The sequence below is a fragment of the Cololabis saira genome, chromosome 20 (assembly GCF_033807715.1).
Source record: "Cololabis saira isolate AMF1-May2022 chromosome 20, fColSai1.1, whole genome shotgun sequence".
Lineage (NCBI taxonomy): Eukaryota > Metazoa > Chordata > Actinopteri > Beloniformes > Belonidae > Cololabis > Cololabis saira.
In genome coordinates this window covers 9,404,183-9,419,280 of record NC_084606.1, presented here as the reverse complement: position 1 = coordinate 9,419,280, position 15,098 = coordinate 9,404,183, and the positions used below count along the sequence as shown (strand labels likewise).

Here is a 15,098-nt window from a genome sequence, read left to right as displayed (position 1 = left end):
CTGACGCTGGTGTTTCAACGAGTTACGATTCGTCTCCTTACACTTCAGAGATCGGAGCAAGGCCTGGAGATGCATCCTCCTCCTCCGTCTCAGAGGGACAATTCAAGTCTGAGATTTAAAAAAACTGCCATCTATGATCACGTTGATTAGATTTAACTCAATAATACTTTATTAATCCCCAAATGACGGCATCCAGCAGATCTCCATCAACGGGCATCAGCAGATACGACTTTAAGGGGGTTTGATCCGTTGCCTAGCAACAACAAACCCCATGATGCCACATGCAGTCCCGGCGGGCGACACAACTAGGACTCAAACTACCAGCTATCCGTTGACAGTAGGGGTGGGCAAAAATATCGATATGGCAATATATCGCGATACTTTTCCAGCCGATTCAATATCGATATTAAAAATTTGAATATCGATTTAAAAAAAAAAAATTTTTTTTTTTTTATCCCCGATTTTTTCCCATTATATCACCCAGTGCTCCTACCTAAGTGACAGTCCTGGGCATTGCCACTCTCTACCAACCCTGGGAGGGCCCTGCACTGAGCTCAGGTTTTATTTCACGTTTTATTTCATTTTATAATTTATTTTTTATATAACACAATTGCCTGTCCTTAAAAAATGAAAACTAATGGACAGAGGTTTATTTATTTATGGATTTATATCTATACTGACTGATCACTGTGCCTGTCCTTGGTTTTAGTACCCATCTTTCTTGTGTTTATTATCATTTGCCACATAATTAAAGCAACCTCATACTAAATGTAATGTTAATTTCATATGATGTAAATAATATGAAAAACATATACAAGTATGTTGTAACTTTAGCTTGTATAGTTATAATAAAACATTGTTTTGACTCAGTTTGTCCCATGAATTGTCACTATAATCTGATGAACGTGCAACTCAGATTTTAAGATCCATCACTATCATCTGATGTACATATATACAACTTGTATTTTAAGATGTGTAATGCATTTTTAAATTTTTCGGTGAACTATGTAGAATATAATAATCGGGATATCGCATAATCGGGATATCGCAATGTGTATCGTATCGTGGCTCAAGTATCGTGATGCGTATCGTATCGTGAGGTCCTTCCCAATACCCACCCCTAGTTGACAGGTAACGGTGACCTGCCCTGTGGTGGAAAAGCTCTGCAGCCCCTCACCGTTCCTCTCCGCTCAACCTCTCTGAGTTTAATCTGAGAGAGTATGGAGGCCTTTGTAAATCTTATAGCTGAGGGAACATTTCCCAGCATTCAGACGGTGTGGTTTAAACTTCCTCTGGTCTCTGGAAACCTCAACCTCGACAGCTTCTGCTTGCAGCCGACTCTGCATCCGCTTCACGCAGCAGAACAACAAGACTGCAGTTCCCTGATTGACCTCTAGAGGGCCGGCTCCAAAAACAAGTCAACTCTTATGTAAAAGACACCAGCTGTGAGTAATAAGCAGGGGGGGGCAATTATAAATATACATAAGATGTTAGATGTTAATTGACATCACTAAGACTAAATTATATAATACAGTAGGTTCATGGCTGTGCATTTAAAAACCCTGAACTGACACCAGTTGACCAAATTCACTGCCTTCACTCAAAAAACTAAGGATCTTACCAAGAAGTTTTCTTATTTCTAACCTAAAAATGCCATTACACCTGATAACAGACATAACTTAAAAGGTTAGGTGTTTCTCCCACGTGTTTCAATTGAATTTTCATTTGTGTCAAGCAAATTTTAAGTTCTAGTTAAGTTTTAAGTTAAAGTATAAGATTTTGAGTTTTGGCAGTGTTCAAAATAAAATTGAGCCCTGCTGTATTGGAGCACATTAGGCTCCAGTGCTGCTTGTTTTATCCACGAATGACTACAGAGCTAAAATTGAAAACTACCCAGTTAGCTTTATTACGTTTTTATTTTTCTGACATTTTCTGCCTTTTCTTTTAGTTAAAACTGTAGCGGGAACAGATGTTTAGAGGAACCTATGTATGTACCGGGTTAGAGGGGGAACATGTAGGAGAACGGACCAGAAGAATATAGTGTGGATTGAAAATAAAAGTTAAGCACTGAGCTACATGTGTCTCCCGTCTGGGCCATTGCAGACTGCCTGAGCATGTTACAAAAACCAGACATATCCGCTGCCTCTTTCTTCTTCCTTTATGTGCGCGGCGTCAGCGCGTAGTGCCGCATTAAATGTAGTCCGGGCGTAAAACGATGCTTTGAGCTGCAAAATTAAACGATTCCTCGAGGCACAGAAAATTCCTCGATCATTTTTTGTAATCGAATTACTCGAGGAATCGTTTCAGCCCTAGGTGAAAGTAAGCCGGTACGATCCGGTACTCCGTACCACCAAAAGATTCAGTGCCGGAACGCAGTACCGGGAAGAAAAAAAAAAGATTTACAGACAGTGGCCGGGTTTCCCAGATCAGTTAAGTAGTTCTTAACAGCGAAAGACTTCTTTCAAACCTTCTTAAGGAGCCTGTGACAGAAAATCGCGTTTCCCAGAGTCGCTCTTAGCTTAAGTATGTCTTTCATTAAGAAGGAAATGAAAGATGCTGCTGACCCAGTCTTTACAACCATCTTAGTGAACAAAGACTCACAGATCCAGCCGCGTCAGGCAAATCAATATCACACCAAGCAATGAGATATTAAAACAATGCACCCCGCACAAGTTTTGATCTATTTTATACTTTAGATTTATATTGTTTAGCATTTATTGGTGACAGCAAAGGGGGGAAAAAAAAGAAAAATAAGGAATAACAAGTGTGTTCCTGTATATGCTTTATGCGCACAAATAAAACGATCATCATGAATATCATTTATTTGATGATTTGGCTGCTATACAGCATGTTCTCGCTGCAAATCAACCGCGTCACCGTGCGCGAAGCAGAACTGTTTTTATGAACGCATTCGTGCGTCAGCACTTCAATCTCCTGGACGTGTGTCGGACCGCGCTGTCCAGGCAGCCGGGACACCGATCCTCCTGCGCCGCGCCCGAGCGCATCTATGTGATGACAGGGAAGCAGCAGCTGATCAACGGGATCCTTTGATGAATCGTTCATTACAGTCTCAAATATAATCAACGGTGTCGGTTTATATTAAAGAATCTTTTTGCCCAGAAGAAAAAAGAGCGAAGACAACGACCCATAACTATTTTCTTCTCTTGAAAAAACCCACCTGCGGGATGCAGCAGCATCAGAAGAGCAGGAATACGTGCGTGGCGGGGATGATCTCTGCAATCTGAAGCCCTCTATAATTGTAAAAAGAATTTCACTTATCACGGGTTCTTTTTGGAACATAACCCCTGCGCAAAACCAGGGATTGCTGTAATTCCACGTTGCGATTTGCGAAACTCGCCTTCTCTTGCTTCATGTTTTTGAACGCACACGCACGCCCACCACGTTTCCTCCCGGTCTCTGCGTGTGGGGAAAAAAAGCCTCACTGTAGCCAGAAATAACGGAGTAACGCACCGTTTGGATGAAAAAGGGTCATTGAATTATATTTATCATCTTAATTTTTCATTATAACGCACAAGCAGCAGTGAATTAGTGCGTTAGGTAGCAGTGCTGCGTGTGAAAATGCGCTGATAGTGATCGGTGATCGATTTGCCTGGCATCGATTGATTTGGTTTCAGAACCGGACAGCTGCTCCAAAGAGCTTCTGAAAGAGCGAAACTAAAGAACGGTGTTAAGAAGTCATCTGGGAAACACCCGTATCTTAGGGTCCTCTCTTAAGTGAAACCTTCTTTGAACCTCTCTTAAGTCCTTAAGAGAGGTCGGATCTGGGAAACCCGGCCAGTATACTTCGCATACAGCGGGTCTCGAACTCTCGATCTCTCACACCAAGGACGGCGGCGCTGACCGCTCAGCCATGACTCTATGGCTCTGCTTTGTTGGACATACAGTTATATAAACCTATCACAAAGACAGAGCGAGGAGAGAAGGACATAGCGATGTAATCCTGCTACACTAAGAGTCCCGACCTGTTTTTTCGTACAAATAATTTTTTTTATATTTGAACTATATAAATATTAGTAAAACCCCACTATTTGTTCTTTTGTGAATAGCGTATTCCAGTCTTTACTTCCTAAACACACACAATGCATGGAAGGGAGCGTTTGATTTTGACTTTTTATTTTTTCACGACCAAACCACGCACTTTATTTATGTCATTTGCACCGACGGGCAAGGCCAAATAATAAATGATTCCACCAAAATTCCAAAGATTTCTGTGGTTGGCTGACACATTACCAGCATATTTCAAATATGCTGGTAAATAATCACACGCCAAATAATCACAAAGATGATATTTGTGATTGGTTTTCATTCCTCGTTTCAGGAAAAAAAAATAAAAAAGCAGCAAAAATGTTGAAGTAACGTTTTTTTTTTATGTTTTAAGTGTTTTGCTTTGATGAAAAAAATGCTTAAGAAGTTATCTTCCATTTCAATGCACACATTGTAAGAGATATTTTACTCATCATCATCTATTTTTTCATTTATGTGCCCAATGTTCTGAAAATTCAAAGACAGAGACTTGTTAACTGTTCAGCTGCTGATGAATTTAACTGTAAATATTCTAATTTGAAACAAAACAAATTGTTACGATTTTGAAAATTTTGTCAACATTTACAAATTATTCTGTGACAATCCTTGGTCCGGACTGGCCTTTATTTACACCATTTAAATAAATCATTTGCTATAGGCCTACACAGTGTCAAGTGTTTCTAATTTCTACACCGTACAGGCGTTAAAAAATTTAATGCGTGTCCGGGGATGAAGAAGCTGGTGGTGGGAGGAGAAAAAGCCATGAAGGTTGGGGTCGTAGTACAGGAACTTTAATCTACTTTCACCCCTGGTAATAAGACAGTATAATCGCTGCCGTGTAAGAAGTAATATGATTTTTTTGTGCCTTTAATCGTACAAACAAACCCCCACGACCAGGTCTGGGCCCAGAAGAATCCTGGGAAAATCCTCCGGCCTCTTCAAATTCTATCTATCAGATGAAACTGGATGGACGGACATATTCAACCAGAGCTGAAGTGAAGCCAGAACAGCGAGCTGGAGCTGAAGGACGGCGGACTGATCCCACCAGACCCGTTTATTCGCCCATTTATGGACTAACTGGGGTCAAAGCGAGACGAGTCCTCGATAAATCCAAGGAAATGGCCCTGAACTCAGATCTTCAGGGAGTTGAGGATGACGTTGCAAAGGTCTTTTTATAGAGTTTAAGGACAACAGATGTTAAAAACAACCCAAAATGGAGAAAAACTCATCTACTGTGTCCAGAAAAAGCCCTTTGAATTTGATGATACAGGACTGTCTCAGAAAATTAGAATATTGTGATTTTCTGTAATGCAATTACAAAAACAAAAATGTCATACATTCTGGATTCATTACAAATCAACTGAAATATTGCAAGCCTTTTATTATTTTAATATTGATGATCATGGTTTACAGCTTAAGAAAACTCAAATATCCTATCTCAAAAAATTAGAATATTCTGGGAATCTTAATCTTAAACTGTAAGCCATAATCAGCAAATATTAAAATAATAAAAGGTTTGCAATATTTCAGTTGATTTGTAATGAATCCAGAATGTATGACTGTATGACTATGAATTTTTATTTTTTTATAAATTGCATTACAGAAAATAAACTTTATAACAATATTCTAGTTTTCTGAGACAGTCCTGTATATGGGGAAAGTTCTTAGCTTTTCTTAAAAATGGTGCTATTGATGAGGCTTCGTAAACATGAATATACAGTGAGGTGACCTGAAGATAATTTATACTTTATATAAATACTTACATTTTTATTATGCCTCTTATTTTTATTTTATTTATTTTTTTTCTATTTAGTTTGTTATTGTTATTATGATTTCTGTTACGAGCTTGTTTTCATTTTGTTAATGTGTTTCTTTTCTTTTTAATGTCCTTGTCTTGTTTTTGGTTGTGTGTTTTTTTGGTTGTTTTTTGTGTATTATGTGGAAAATCTAATAAAGACCCAAAAACTTCCCAAAAGTCAAAAGTTTAACTAAAAAGCTCAGTAGAAAACCAAAAAAACAACAATAAATAAAAACAGTAAAGACACTTTGAGCAGACCAGTGTGTCATGAATAAATTAGTGAACAAATGGACTGCAGGCGTCTGAAAACACGACAGGAGGAGCTATCGAATGTCTCTGAAAGGTCCGAACACCTCGTTTCACGCCTGAGTGATGCACGTAGCGGCGTCTGTGTCTGAGCAGCTGAGCACACGAGAGAGGCCGGCGAGGGAATCCCAGGAAACTGGAAAGACTGGACTCCGGCTGCGTCGTCCACCGCACGCAAATGAGGCCGAGTGCACGTCGGAAAACATGCAAATGACCGTTTAGCCAAATTTAAACGGCAGAAATATGCAAACTAAACTGCAAGCAACGAGGACATTTCAGATATAAAGTTTATTTTTAGACCTGGTGGGCGTTTTGACAAGCAACTCTAAAGTTAGGAAGTGCAAAAAAACAACAGCATCCGACCGTTGCACCGGTTTAACATCCTCAAACTGACGAAAGAGCTGTTTTAGTGACGCCAAAGGGAGACATGGGGGGGTCAAACTAAAAGAGATGTCCGCTTGACATCCAACAGAAGTGGACGAAGGACTTTAAAATCTTGATTTAAAAACAAGATTGACTGATTTTAGATACTATATTTAGAGACGGGACCAATATGGATGTAACTCACCGACTGGACCTCAATTATCAATAAACTTGTAGGTCTCAAGACCACTTTTTTGTGGTCCAGGTCTTGTCTCGGTCTTCTTTTTGAAGCAACTTCTTTTTTGGTTAAATGATAAAGACACAAATGTCCTACCCATAATATGGCCCAAACACAAAAAAACACTACTTCAATCAAAAAAGTTGCTTCAAACTAAAAAAACGTCACTTCTATCAAAGAAAACATTTCCAATCAAAGAAAAACAGTGTTCAAATGCATTTTTTTTAGTCTAAAATATTTTTTTGCATTAAAACACTTTTTTCTTTGATTGAAATAATTTTTTTTGATTGAAGTGATTTTTTTTTAATTGAAAATATATTTTTGGATTGAAGCAATCTTTTTTTGATTGAATAATTAAGAAAATCTACCTCCATAGACTTTGGGACCAGTTAATAGTCGTGTCAATCCTTAAAAGCACTGGAGTCAATCCTCCAATAGTGTGGAAATAGCGCTAGTGCAGTCGCCACACATATCTGATCTCAGCTGATGGATGAAAACATTTCCAATCAAAGAAAAACTCTAAACTCAAAATCTTAACAAGAATATTTGTCTTATTTCTAGTTAAAATGTTTCATTTTTAGTACAAAAAACTACATTACACTTAAAACAAGACTCATCACTGGAAAAAACAACAATTTTCACCTGTTTCAAGTAGATTTTCACTTAAAATAAGTAGAAAAATCTGCCAGTGGAACAAGATTTTTTTGCTTGTAATGAGAAGATAAATCTTGTCCCACTGGCAGATTTTTCTACTAATTTCAAGTGAAAATTTACTTGAAACAGGTGAAAATTGTCAAATAACAAGTTATTTTTCTGGTAATGACTCTTGTTTTAGGTGTAATGAGATTTTCTGACTAAAAATGAGACATTTTAACTAGAAATAAGACTAATATTCCTGGTAAGATTTTGAGTTTTTGCAGCGTACTAGGTTTGTTTTGGTCTTGAGATGAACTGGTCCTGGTCTTGACCTGGTAATCCATAAAGAATGAATATATAGATATATAAATACACACAACCAATCATCCCCTCTGTTGCAGCCAATTTCACAAAGTCCACCTCCCTCCAATAATAAATATATTATATTAAAGTCTTTATAATCCATTTGTGACCCAATTCAACCCCAGTCAAGAGTCATATACGGTCAAATCTTCACTTGAGTGACGACAGAAAGACTCGGGGTTGTTGTTCTTGGCCCTGCAGCTGCAGGGCCGTCATTGTATTTCCCTGTTTTCAAATGAAAACAGGCCACAGCTGAGGGGCTTAGCGGGATGAGCAGCGTCCACAAAGGCGTCTCCGCTTGAGCAAACAGGGGTCTGACCTTGGAGTCGTAGGCGGACTGCTGGATGACCTCGGGCGCCATCCAGAACGGCGTTCCCACGAAGGTTTCCCTTTTGATCTGCGTGTCCGTCAGCTGGCCGGCCACGCCGAAGTCCGCCAGCTTCACCTGGCCGTGCTCCGACAGCAGGACGTTGGCGGCTGCGGAGACAAAGCTCAGCGTTGGGTTGCTGCACGAGGACCAGCGCTCCAATAACGCACCACTGTTGCTGTTTTTAATTGTTTTATTCTCTTTTCTGCCGTGTCTTGACTTTTTATCCCTTTTATCACTTATCTTGATTTTATTATTTCGGTTTCCTTTTAATTATCAAACTGTAGCAGTTTGAGATTTTCAGTAATGTAAAGTGCACTAGAAAAAATGTTTTATTCGGGCCCGAGCACTTAAAGTGCGAAGGCCCTATTGTATCTGTAGGAGTTCTTGTTGTTTTTATTTTTCTTCCGACGAAATGAGAGCCTTTTTTCCCCATAAACGTGGCCCAAAAGTCACCAAATGTTGCACACAAGCCAGGCCTGGAGAAAAATTTGATATTTAATGGTTTGCATTAATGGGCGTGGCAAAATGGCTCAACAGCGCCCCCTAGAAAACTTCGTGCCTCAACTCCACAATACGGTTTGACGTACATGCACGTAAATCGGTACACACCTGTATCATGTCGCAACTTAAAGAAAAGTCTCTTGGCGCCATGACCAAAACCCAACAGGCCAAACAGGCCATTATGAATTAATTGTGTAATTTTGGCGCAATTTATGCCATTTCTTCGGCCGTTAATACGGCCCGAACCGTAACGTGCACCCAGGTGTGTTAAACATCAAAATGTGCGTCTCCATCCTGCGACAACGCGCATTACTTTTCTCAGTCAAAACCGTTACCGTGGCGACGCTAGACGCCAAAAAGCGCGCCCACCCTTCATCTGATTGGTCCATATTTGATAGTTCCTACTTTCTGCCATAACTTTTGAATGGTTTTACATAAAGAGTCGTGGGTGCTGTCATCAGACTCGGTTTTGAGTCCTTGACCTTTATTGGTGAAAATTGCACGCGAGGGTCCGTTCATCGCTGCTTGCAGCTTTGATTATTATTATTATTTAGGACAACTCTGGAGAGGTTAAAGTCCCGATCAAAGCTTTTCCTTCACATTCAACTTTGGCTTAAGCTTCAACATCAACGGGATCGCCTTAGAACGAGGAGCTGTATTTGACCTGGTCTTTGTACGTTTTGACCCTATCTTGCCATTTTAAGAATGAGATGTACCTGCTGTATCTACTGCCCTTACTTTTTAACAACTTGTGCTATTTATTATTTTACCTCTTTTCTTATCATTTTATTTGTTATTTACTGTTTAATTGTGTCTTGCCGCTTTTAATGTTGATGTAAAACACTTTGAATTACCTTGTGTGGAATTGTGCTATAAAAATAAACTTGCCTTGCCTAACTCGAACTGTCATATTTTAGTTGTTTTAGATGTTAAAAATCCTAAGCGCTGATTTAAGATTTATTTAACTTCATTAGCAATCGACTGTACATATTACATCGTCCTGTAAACTAGACAACGTATAGAAGTCATGGCATTATTAATTGGACTAAAGTTTTTCTCTAAAATGCTCTAAAAGCGCTTAATCAGAGCTAAATAACTAAATAAGTGAGCTCAGCTGCTCTAAAACGATGGATAATCTCCTAAATCCAGTTTGCAAAAACAACTATTCAGTCCAGTAAAACCAGCAGACTTTAAGGGTTGAGGTTAAGCTACGACATCATTGTCATCATCATCATATCTGTCGGGTTATTTCACAGTGAGAAGCAAAAACCAGAACATCAAATACCGTAAATAAATAAATAATCATAAATCTTTTCTAAACTGCTGTTAGTAAATAAATAAATTGAGCAAAATACAAAAATACAGAAGAAGCTCGCTGAAGAGCTGATTCTCAATGCAAAAACTCTTACCAGGAATATTCGTCTTATTTTTAGTCAAAAAATCTCATTAAACTTAAAGCAAGAGTCATTACCAGAAAAATAACTTGTTATTTGACAATTTTCACCTGTTTCAAGTAAATTTTCACTTGAAATAAGTAGAAGAATCTGCCAGTGGAACAAGATTTATTTTCTCATTACAAGCAAAAAAATATTGTTCCACTGGCAGATTTTTCTACTTATTTCAAGTGAAAATCTACTTGAAACAGGTGAAAATTGTTGTTTTTTTCAGTGATGAGTCTGTTTTTAAGTGTAATGAGATTTTCTTTTACTAAAAATTAGACATTTTAAATAGAAATAAGACAAATATTCTTGTTAAGAGTTTTTGCGGCGTATGGGACACATTTTCCACCAGCCGTGTCTCCCAGGTTCAGGGTTTAGGGTTTAAGGAGGACACAGAAAGTATTCAGACCCCTTTAAATGTTTCCTTCTTTGTTTCATTGCAGCCATTTGCTAAAATCTAAAAAGTTCCTTTTATTTCTCATTAATCATAACTCAGCACCCCATCTTGACAGAAAAAAACAGAAATGTAGACATTTTTGCTAATTTATTAAAAAAGAAAAGCTGAATTATCACATGATCATAAGTATTCAGACGTGTTTTTTCTCTCTACATCAGTGGTTTCCAACCCTGGTCCCTGAGATCTGCTGTCTCGCATGTTTGGGATGTTTCCCGGCCTCAGCACACCTGATTCTGATTAACGGTCCTCATTAGCTTGTTATCCAGGTCTGGACAGTTCTGTTGTTGACGCAGCTCCTTCTATCACGCTGTGGTGAAGCAGGGAAACATCTAAAACATGCAGGACAGTAGGAGGACCAGGTTTGAAGACCCCTGATCTACATTAATGAGAAATAAAATGAACCATTTTCATTTTAGCAAATGGCTGCAATGAAACAAAGAGGGAAACATTTAAAAACGGGTCTGAATACTTCCCCGTACCTAGTCTAAAAACAAGAAAACCAGCTCCAGACTGAAGTAATAGACCCTTGATTGGAGAAAGTACTATACTCTGGTATGTGGAGGCTGAATTAACACTTATAATCGTGAGAAAAAGACTTCCAATGAGACTTTAGAAGCTGGTGCACCAAACCCTCACCCTGCATTCACACTGAAAGCGTAAAAAATCACCTGACACCAGCATCGCGCTGCTTGGTGGATTCACACTGAAAGCTGCATGTACTGTCGACGGCTGCACTGGGCGGGGCTAAAGCTGCAGTGGGCGGGGCTAAAGCTGCGCTGCAGAACTGGAGGGAACCAAGTGCATATAGTCTACACACAGAGCCGTCTGGGAGATTTGCGAGGCCCTGTGCGAAATGGCCGGGGGGAGATTTTTGGGTTTTTCGGGTCGGATCGGTGTCTATATGCACAATTTTAACTCTCCAATTAGCAAAATACTGGATACCTTCCCCTGCCTCATCATCATTGGGCTTGCCTCGACGCGGGGCCTCACGGCTGCTTGAGACCCAGTCGAATCAGTGATTTTTGTAACAAATTTATCAAACGAGCCTTTCAGAGAGGCATTCAACTCTTCCATTTTCTTTAGTTTTTTTCTTTATTCCTTCCCTGATGGAAATTTCCTGATTCTGTCTCGTTCTCTCGACATTGTGTGACAGTTTGTTCCAACTCCACCGTCTGGATCAGAGCAGCTTGTGTCTGCGCTTGGTCTGATCAGTTGTATTGGACAACAGACACGCGCATCATTGCACATATATTTATTGATATGCACAGACTAGTACACATTTAGGAACATGACTATTGATATTTATAAGGGAAAGAAGGAACAAAAAGGAAAAAAAAAAAACGGCCCATAGCGCGAGGCCCCTTGCGGTCGCACGGTTCGCAGACCCCTTGCGGCGGCCCTGCCTACACATATAGCGTGCACATCTTCAGTTTCCTATTTCACCATGGATCACACTTTGGGAAGCCTTCTTTATATTTTAGCGTTATTTCCGCGTAGATAAGAGTGAGTTTGATGCTCCTTAACAAGTTTGGTCCTGGATCAACATCAACCATCATCGTTGGTCCCGGTGAAGCTGCAGTCTGTCTGCGGTGAACACTGACACAACGGCTCGGAGCGGATTTGGTCATAATGTTTAAACTGTGTTTTGTGATTAATAAGCACGGTTTTTAATTATTTTGCGTTGGATTGATGTAGCAAATTGTCTATTTACGACATTAACATAGTTCAGTCCTGTTCTTTTATTTATAAATGTACTCACTGTCAAAATATCCTCCCTACAACTTTCAAAGATTACTTCCAGACTAACTCTCAAGTTCATGATTATAATACTAGACAATCTGACAATATTCATCCTCCCTTCAGCGGTACCACGCTTAGTCAGTTCTCCATTAAAGTCAGAGGTTCTTTATTATGGAACTCACACATAACTATTGCTAACTCCTCATCTTCTCTCTGCAATTTCAAACGTAGATTGAGGGCCAGTCTCTTAAATAAACCCTTTTCACACGATCTCTAAGATGTAGCTTTGTGTGCATACTCGGGAGTATGCGTATGCGCACGCACCCACACACGCACATTGCAATCATTTTTGTAAATTTGATGGTGTATTTGTATGTATTTAGCTATTTATTTACATTTCTTTTTTTTTTCTTCATGTGCTGCTTTTGTAAAGTTTGATTACCTTGTTTACTTATTTGTATTTATCTCTGGTGAGAATCCTTAATAAGCCCACCTTGGGTTTCTTTTTTCTCACCTGCACTGCACTAATTATTGTATTGTCACTATTTTTTTGTATTCTTTTTAATATGTGCAAATAAATAAACTAAATAAAATGGTTGGGACCATCCAGCTCCTCACCCATCAGATACGTGTTTCACATGAGCAGTTTAGGTAAAAACGGCAGTCAAATCAGCAAAAATGTCAGTTTGCTGGATGAAATATATTAATTCCTGATAAAATAAGTTTGTTAGTGCACAGCTCTGCTCATGTACGCATGTGAATGAGTGTACGTTTGTGTGTACATGTAAGTATAATCTGCATTGAGGCTTCTCCCTTCGGGAATCCCGGTCTGTGATTGGACGCTGCCTCGGCGTCGCTGCTGCTCATTTGCATAAAGTTCAGATTTTTCAACTTCAAATTGACGCGCTGCTCCGTCTGCTCTTGCTGCCTCTTCTGCCTCTGCTGCTCCCGCTGCCTTTCGACGCGCGTTTTCATAGACAATGAATGGCAGTCGCTTTCAGTGTGAATGCAGGGTAAAAGTCCTGACATGACGAGCCTGTTTAACAGCTCCTCCTGTGTTACGGTAAAGCCCCCCCACCTTTGATGTCTCTGTGGATCTTCTTCTCCGAGTGCAGGTAGTCCAGGCCCTTCAGGATCTCCTTCAGCATGGTGGCGATCTGGGACTCGTCAAACGGTCCTGCTCGCAGCTGCACAGACACAAGCAAACGACATGTCACGACGAAGACGTGAAACCGCTGCGGCGCCGGAGGGGGGACACCCGGCGGCTTCAATCAGGACAAGCCCCGACAGAGACAGGTAGCTCATCAAGGACACCGGAGCATCAGTCACATACAGTACAAAGTACAAAGTACTTTCATTTGAACACTTTAATTATATAGCAGCAGTCGTTCTGCTATAAAGACGAGAGACTCACCAAGTCAAGCGCCGAACCTCCACCAAGATACTCCATTATGATCCACAACTTACTGCCCTGAAAGACAAAGTTTGGTTCCTGCTGTTACAGAAAATCTAAGAGGAAAAAACAGAAAAGCTCATTTAAAAAGCTTTAAAAAAGGATGTTTCGAGAGTTCTGCTTCCCTGCCATATTTAGGCAGGTTTTGCAGCAGGACCACGGTCCTCCTGGGTCGCCGCTCCATGACAGTGTCGGACCCGGCGGGATCCACTGACTTAGGAAACTAACACTCCTGATGGCAGCGTTGCACCACTTTCACCGCTTCTCAGTGGGAAATAAAATTAAATAAAAATGACCAAATAAAGAAAAATAAACTGTAAAGACGGAAACAGAATGAAAGAGTTGAGATGGTTTCTGGGTACAGCGTTTGGAAGCGTTTGAACGTGAAGGCTCCAGAAGTGCCCAACCCAACGCAGAGTAGGGCTGGGTGATATGGACCAAAAGTCATATCTCGATATTTTCTAGCTGAATGGCGATACTCGATATATATCGATATTTTTTCTGTGCCATAATTGGGGTTTCCCCCAAAGCATTATAGCATAGCATCTCTGTTAGCTTAATTTTTTTCTGAGGCAAACCCTTAAAAAAACTGTCAGTTTTAATACAAAGCCTCGTGCCAAATGTCACACAGGTACATTTATTAACAGAGGTCTGCACAATATCAAAATATATAAAACAAATGAAATAAAAATAAACTGCCTGCATATATAGAATAAAAATGCTTCTTGAATAAAATAAAACAAATATCCCTTTCCTGCATGAGAATTAAATTAAAATACACTGTGCAATTAATACAATGTAGACAGTAACAGGCAGACTTTTCCACTGAGGTTGACAGTTGTGCAAATAACAAAACATTTGTGCAAATCTCAAATAAAACATTCAAGTCAATTTGTCACAAAATAAGCTATATCAAAATCATAAAAAAAAATAAAATAAATAAATAATAATCGATATAAACGATATTGTCTCGTACCATATCGCGTTTGAAAATATATCGATATATATTAAAATCTCCATATATCGCCCAGCCCTAACGCAGAGACTGTAGGAGTTCCTGGAAAGTCTCCTTTACCCCTTTTCCACCAAACCGGTTCCAGAGCTGGTTCTGGTTCACAACTCGTTCAACTTGTGAACCAGCTGAGAACCGGTTTGTTTTTCCACAGCTCAGGTGCTAAGTGGAGCCACGTCATTATGTCACTGCAAACGTCAGTTACGTCGGTAACTGAGGGTTTGCTTTAACGTCACTTCCCCACTGGACCAGCCCCCTTACTCACACTGAGTGGCAAAACATCAGCAAAAACACGGGATAACAGCCGATTATGGGCTTAAATTAGCGTCAGTTGGACTTGACAGTGACCCGTACAGTTACTGAAGAACCAGTGGTCCA

The 15,098-nt window shown here is 39.8% G+C and overlaps 1 protein-coding gene across 1 annotated transcript in view; it reads right to left on the bottom strand.

Moving 5' to 3' along the window:
* stk26 (serine/threonine protein kinase 26) overlaps window positions 1-15,098 on the bottom strand; it is a 67,161-nt gene that overhangs the window by 20,892 nt on the left and 31,171 nt on the right. The window contains exons 4-6 of the mRNA XM_061709935.1: window positions 13,670-13,726; window positions 13,334-13,442; window positions 8,068-8,225 (exon numbers count right to left, since the gene is read on the bottom strand). Coding sequence (XP_061565919.1) covers window positions 8,068-8,225; window positions 13,334-13,442; window positions 13,670-13,726 — 324 coding nt within the window. The remainder of the gene's footprint in view (window positions 1-8,067; window positions 8,226-13,333; window positions 13,443-13,669; window positions 13,727-15,098) is intronic.